General features: G+C 50.3%; 1 protein-coding gene and 1 long non-coding RNA gene across 2 annotated transcripts; both read left to right on the top strand.

Moving 5' to 3' along the window:
* The first annotated feature begins 989 nt into the window (after positions 1-989).
* Positions 990-2,621, top strand: LOC119354023 (GDSL esterase/lipase At4g10955-like). The gene is made up of 2 exons (XM_037620730.1): positions 990-1,374; positions 1,499-2,621. Exons 1-2 carry the CDS (start codon positions 1,304-1,306, stop codon positions 2,244-2,246), a joined length of 819 nt encoding a protein of 272 aa, XP_037476627.1. The 5' UTR covers positions 990-1,303; the 3' UTR covers positions 2,247-2,621.
* Positions 2,622-3,318: 697 nt separating this feature from the next.
* Positions 3,319-4,727, top strand: LOC119359210. The gene is made up of 3 exons (XR_005172418.1): positions 3,319-3,839; positions 4,324-4,420; positions 4,530-4,727. It is a non-coding gene; the product is annotated as an uncharacterized LOC119359210 (long non-coding RNA).
* Positions 4,728-7,174: the final 2,447 nt, after the last annotated feature.

Raw genomic sequence — 7,174 nt, 5'->3', positions numbered from 1 at the left:
GAGCACCAGGATTTGAACCCTGGTGGGTTGGGGATACCACTGTCCACCTAACTAACTCAACCACAGGTTGATTCGCTTTGTATGCCCTTCATTGCTTGTGGTAAGAACGGTAAGTAAAGTAAACTGAGGATCACAACGTGATTTGACACCACCAGAATTTGGCACCAGCATGTTGGATTATATATTAACACATAGAAGAGCCATACGAATTTTGAGGCGTAAAGAAACATTTCTTTGGAAAATGAGTGCGAGGTGGCCCGACGTCTGCAATAGCTGACCTTAACCTACGCACCCAGATCGTCGATCCATGCCGTCCAGTCGAGTAACAGTCAGGAAAACGAACGCGGCACCACCCCTCGGTGTGAACGAACCGGACACGCGGAGCACGACCGCACTAGCCACACCCACACCCGAGAGGGAACAAATTCCCCTGGTTAGCGTAACAAAACGTGACCAAATCACCGGTGGCTAACCACGGCGCCTAAATAATCAACCAGCCTTCCCCCTGACGACAGCCACCCCCACGCACCCTGTCCCCGCGGCCATCGACGCGTCGGGCCGCCTAACCCAACCTGTCATACACACTACACACACGACCAATACGACGCACAAGTACAGCACACGGACGAGGGCGATGCAGCCACGAGACGAGATTCGATGCTTAGCGAGGGACATGGACGAGGGCGATGCATGCATGGTCCAGGCTGATTTAGGCAGGCCGTGGGCGAGGGACGGAATATATGCTCCCCTAAAGCTTGCGATCGACGGAGTCCGCCCGATCCGCGGCCCTCGCCCTTTCACAGCCTGGAGCGCAACCATTCGCAGGCAGGCAGCAAGCAAGCAACTGGCGGCCATCCATCTGAGATCGGTCCATCGATCGCCCCCAATTCCGATTCAGTCAAGTTGCTGCGGGGAACCGGAAAGCGCGAGCTGGCTATCCCCTATACTAGCGACCTTTCTTTGTTCTCTTTGTTCTCTTTGCTAAGCCCCCTTTATTCCCCCCATTAAACTATGCCTTCGTTCCACTAGCCAGCAAATTCGGCCCAATCCTTCTTTCCTGCCCGTACACCGCCACCACCTTCCGTCCGTCCCTCCCCTCCAGATAAAGATCCTGCCAGGCTGCCTGCGAGCCCGAGGCTCCCTTCCCGGGTATATATTTCCCGCCTCCCCCTACACATTTCCCTTACGACATCCTCGACATTCGACCAAGCACAAGCAGCAAAGAGACGCAGAGGGAGGGGGACTGGTTGCTTACTGCCTGAGTGCCCTGTGCTGGTTAGCTTCGACCTTCAGCTTCTAGCGCATGGCGGACATGGGGGTGCGTGACAACTTGCCCTGCTCCACTTCCTGGAGAGAGCTCACACACACCAGCTGGTAAGCATGTGCTCGGTTGCTTATGCCACTGATTGGTTTGGGTTTGCAAGGCTGTTGATTCTTGCGTCGAGGTCGAGGTCGAGGAATGCGTGTCTCATGTTGTGTTTTTGCTGTTGGTTTGCAGGAGGGATGACGATTACAGGAGGATGGTGATGGCGAGCCTGATCGAGGCGGTGTACCTGCTGGAGCTGGAGAGGCAGGAGCGGCGGGACGCGGCGGAGGTGGCGCAGCAGTGGTGGAAGCCCTTCAGCTACCGCCTCGCGCACGAGCTGGTGGACGAGCGCGACGGCTCCGTCTTCGGCGCCATCTTCGAGTGGGAGGACCGCCACCTGCTCGACCGCCGCGGGGAGGAGGAGAGGCCCACCGGCGCGCCCAGCGCGGTGATCGCGTTCCGGGGCACGCTGCTGCGCGCGCCCACCATCCGGCGGGACGTGGAGGACGAGCTGCGCCTGCTGGCCTGCAACAGCCTCCGCGGCTCCGCCAGGCTCCACGGAGCGCTGCAGGCGCTCAGGGCCACCATCGACAGGTTCGGCTCCGAGAACGTGTGCCTCTGCGGCCACTCCCTCGGCGCCGGCTTCGCGCGCCAGGTCGGCAGGATGCTCATGGCGTCGCGCCAGCAGCAGCCGCCGCAGCCGCAGCAACAGAACCCCGCCGCGGCGCTCGAGTTCCACCTCTTCAACGCGCCCTACCTGTCGCTGCCCACGGGCGTGCGGAGGGTGGTGAGGACGGCCGACTGCCTGCTCAAGACGATCCGCACCGGCGTCGCCGCCGTCGGCAGGTGGCACGGCAAGGCGCTCAAGAACGTCGCCTACGCCAACTGCGTGCTCGGCTACACGCGCCTCGACAGCGACGGCAGGAGGTTGTTCGAGTGATGAGAAGAGACCATGCCGCAACTGCAACTGATCTGCCACATCCATGACTGACGCCATGACTCGCCTGAAGAGAGGGAGGGATCCAGCGCTGAAAACGTGCGACTGTACTGAAAATCCCAAACACGCGGCACGTATCTCGATCATGGAGGCCATGATCCCGAACGAACGAACGATCTATCTACCAGCTTGTACTACTAGTAGGATTCAATTTGAAGGAGACAATAAGCATCCTGCCCGGCCCGGGGATGCACGGCTTAGGTAGCTAGCTCATTAGCCTGCATGCTTGCTCTCTAGTCTGTACATGTTAATCGCTTTTCCACTGTCAATTGTGAATTATACTATTACTTATGAGCTACTCCATGTATGCATTTTCCATGGACTTTTGCCCGATTGCCCTGTGCATACATCCACCCGTAATCCGTTCATGAGAGCGGCCCGGCCGGTCGTATCGTATCTCATTCTTCCTCCTTTTTGGCGAATCGTGGGGTGCCCCCACATTCCACCATCGTCAGGGACTCATCGACCGCTAAGATTTGTGTCGGTTCATTAGAAAAACGGCACCAAGAAGAAGAAAGTTTATCTAATCACATGCGCGACGCACACACGGAGAGAGAGAGGAAACAAACAACGACGAAAAATGAAAGGAAGGCTACCTTTTCACACCCGACGATCGGAGAAACGTGCGGAGAAGCCATGGCCAAGCAACCGGTGAACTGAACCGCGTGGCAAGCACGCACGAGCATGACCGCACGCAACTTAACTTTCGCCGTGAAAGTGCAGGTTGGGTGTGTGCATCTGCAGTCTGCAACTCTGCATCATGCATGTCGCCGGACCTGTACCGTTGTAGCGTGGGGAGAGACAGGGTGCTCCCGTTTCTTTCACTTCTGTCCCGAAATGAGAGAAAGAAAAGAAACAAAAAATCTGAGCTGCAGTGCGTGACTTGGAGTGGCCGACAGCTCAAGGAACTGATGCAACCTCTGAAATAGTACATCGTAGCCGGCAGCTCACAGAACTGATATAACCTCTGAAAACACATCGTAACCGACAGCTGGAACTTTCCGGGTGTTCAATGCGCCGATACTACTACTCCTATTTTTGGGTTTACTGCTTTGAACAAATCGATTGCTTCGTCCACAAGATATTTCTGGATCTGCCATTTTTCTGGATCTACCATTTCCCCTCCTCCTCCTCCTCCTCCTCCTCCTCTCTCTCTCTCTCTCTCTCTCATTTGTTGATCGACACATACTCATTCTCCCCTCGCAAAAGAAGAAGAGAGATTCATTCATTGATCCGTTTGTTGGGAGATGATTGATTCCCTTTCTCGATCCATTTGCCAAGGGAGAATTCAACCTCTCTCCCATTTCATTTGTTGACAGATAAGATAGTCCAGCCTCTTGCATTTTTTTGCGATGGATCTTGTATTTCATTTGTAGAGACAACAATTCATCCTCTCCTCCCATTACATTTGTAGAAAGATAGGATAATCCATCATCCCTCGGCCATCCCCTTTTGTCGAGAGATAATCCATCCATTACCACATTGTCCGCAAAATGCATCATGATCAGGACAGTTATCGTCGCGACAGGGAGCAAGGTAACCATTCCGGATCTCTATCCCCACCTTTGCAGATTATCTATGTGTTCCCGTGGTTTCATTGTGGCAATGGATCCAACGCCCTTTCCCCTAAAGAAAAAAAATAGAATTATCCATGAATGCAATGCAACTGAAATTTTCGCAGGCACAATTTAACGAAAACACTGAAAAAATGACGTCAGATTTTTAGGCATGCCAAATATGTCATTTTTCATGGCATTGTATTGGCGCGATGAAGGCAAAATTTAGTTTGCAAGCATGGCAAATTTCTGATAAAAAGAACTGAGGCCGATTTTTCAAGCTTGCAAATTAAACTTGTCATCCTCGGATAACATAATTTGTCTTGAGAAACGTCTGGTTTACCATGGTAAAAAAATGTGACATCAGATTTGTTGCGGAGTCCCGATTTAAAGCCCTTTTTTCTGACTCGCATAATTGGCAGTTTTTATGAAAATCTGAATCAACATCCAATTGTTATTTTCAGGAACTCCTGGGCCGATGATGCCTCCGTCCAAGGGCGAGGAGGAGGATGAGCCTCCCCGTAAGCCTCCGGTGTCCACAACATGCTTCATATTAGGATTGTAAGATGCTACTCAATCAACGCACCACCATGATAAATTAGTTTCATCCTTGCGTTGATTAATATACGTATCTAATTTCCTGGTGCCTGTTTCCTGTGTGATGTTGCAGTTTCGCCGCGCTATGTTGCTGCTGCTTGGTCGACGAGCCGCTCATGTGACACGCTTGTCTTGCGTGCCGTGCCGTGCTTTGTACATACTGCAGGAAGCATGCTATCATATCAAAATAACTCTGGCCACTCTTTGAAATTGCTTGAACTTTTCAAACGTTTCAGACTTGTGCTTCATTAAGTAAATATACCTATATCTACTCAAATTGTTAGTGAAGATGAGAAAATAGCGATATCCACCGCACGCTTCAATTCTCATTGGATCATACGCATCAGCATGTATGATTTCCAACAAGTCACTTGCCCGTTTCATTGTACCTGAAAACGGGGTCTTAGTCATCCTGCCCATGAGGTGTAACACCCTCGATGCGACTATAGCTCCCACGTGTCGAGGCACGACTTAGAGACATAATCGCATTGAAGGCATATGTCGCAAGTTAGGCAATCATCACAACATCCCATGTAATGTAAATAATAAAGGGGAGATAACATAGTTGGCTTACACTCGCCACGTCAATCAAGGTACATAAATAACATTACATCATCCAAACACTCATGGCCCGACTACGGCGCCAAAATAAAAGATAACCCAACATGCGACACGGTCCCGATCACCCCAAACTGGGCACCACTACTGATCATCAGGGAAAGACACGTAGTATCATTAAGAGTCCTCGTCGAACTCCCACTTGAGCTCAAGCGCGTCACCTGGAGCGGAATCATCAGGACCTGCATCTGGTTTAATAGTAATCTGTGAGCCACAGGGACTCAGCAATCTCGCACCCTCGCGATCAAGACTATTTAAGCTTAATAGGTAAGGCAAGGTAAATATGTGGAGCTACAGCAAGCGACTAGCATATATGATGGCTAACCTGTTCGCAAAAGAGAGCGAGAAGAGGAGGCAAAGCGCGAGCGAGAAACTAGAGAGCAACATGCGCAAGCATTACTCCAACACCGTGTTCACTTCCCGGACTCCGCCGAGAAGAGACCATCACGGCAACTCACACTGTTGATTCATTTTAATTAAGTTAAGGTTCAAGTTATCTACAACCGGACATTAACAAATTCCCATCTGCCCATAACCGCGGGCACGGCTTTCAAAAGTTCAAATCCCTGCAGGGGAGTCCCAACTTAGCCCATGACAAGCTCTCACGGTCAACGAAAGAATAGACCTCCTCCCGAGACGTTCCGATCAGACTCGGTACCTCGGTTCTTCAAGACACTTCGACAGGTTAAAACAAGACCAGCAACACCGCCCGAATATGCCGACAAATCCTGATAGGAGCTGCACATATCTCGTTCTCAGGGCACACTCAGATGAGCTCTCCATACAACTAAAACCAAACCTCGAGTTTCCCCGAGGGGGCTCTACACAGGACTCTAGTTTGGACCAACACTCAGAGGAGCACTGGCCCAGGGGGCTAAAATAAGATGACCCTCGGGCTCCGGAAACCCAAGGGAAAAAGAGGCTAGGTGGCAAATGGTAAAACCAAGGTTGGGCATTGCTGGAAAAGCTTTAATCAAGGCGAACTATCAAGGGGTTCCCATTATAACCCAACCGCGTAAGGAACGCAAAATCCGGAAATATAACACCGATATGACGGAAACTAGGGGGGCAAGAGTGGAACAAAACACTAGGCGAGAGGCCGAGCCTTCCACCCTTTACCAAGTATATAGATGCATTAAGATAACATGGCAATATAATGATATCCCAACAAGTAAATAATGTTCCAACAAGGAACGGTCTCCAATCTTCACCTGCAACTAGCAACGCTATAAGAGGGGCTGAGCAAAGCGGTAACATAGCCAATCAATGGTTTGCTAGGACATGGTGGGTTAGAGGTTTGACATGGCAATTTGTGAGGCTTGAAAGCAAGTGGTAGGCATCATAACATTGGCATAGCAAAAGAGCGAGCAATCTAGCATAGCAAAGATAGTAGTGATTTCGAGGGTATGATCATCTTGCCTGCAAAGTTGTCAGTGACTGGATCCTCGAAAGCAAACTCAATGGGCTCCTCGTTAGCGAACTCGTCTCCCGTCTATACCCAAAACAAGACAAACAAGCAACAATGACACAATCAACCACGTGCAAGGATCAAACAATATGATGCAAAGATGGTATGCTATGCGGGATGCAATATGTGATGCATATGCAAGATTTGACAAGGAATGCATGAACCTGGCCTCAACTTGGAAAATCAAGTGTGCCACTGGAAAGATGAGATGAAATCGCTTGAAAATGATATAAAGAACGCCGGAATCGGAACTACGGTTTGGAAATGGCAAGCGATTTAAATATGACCACGTTCTGCGATTTACAGCAAGTAGCCATCTAAATGCAACGAGATGAACATGCTACAGCACCCAAGCATGGCATAAAAATACATGGCAGGAATCCATTCAAGATGCTTAACAAAAGTCTAGCACTGAGCTACGGCCAATTCATCCATTAACAGGTTCAAACAAGCATGACAAAAATGCATTTGACAAACAGATCTCAAACTTAGTGAAATTAACACTTGTCTGGAATTTCAGATCAGATAGCACTCTTTGGAGCAACAAAACTACATGCTACAGGATCTGAACATGGCAATGTAAAGCATGGCATGGAGCTACTCAAAGAGCTTAACAAAAGTCCCTTAGTGAC

This window comes from Triticum dicoccoides, chromosome 2A (genome assembly GCF_002162155.2).
Source record: "Triticum dicoccoides isolate Atlit2015 ecotype Zavitan chromosome 2A, WEW_v2.0, whole genome shotgun sequence".
Classification (NCBI taxonomy): domain Eukaryota; kingdom Viridiplantae; phylum Streptophyta; class Magnoliopsida; order Poales; family Poaceae; genus Triticum; species Triticum dicoccoides.
The sequence above is the reverse complement of the archived record's forward strand: the minus strand, read 5'-3'. Positions and strand labels throughout refer to the sequence as shown.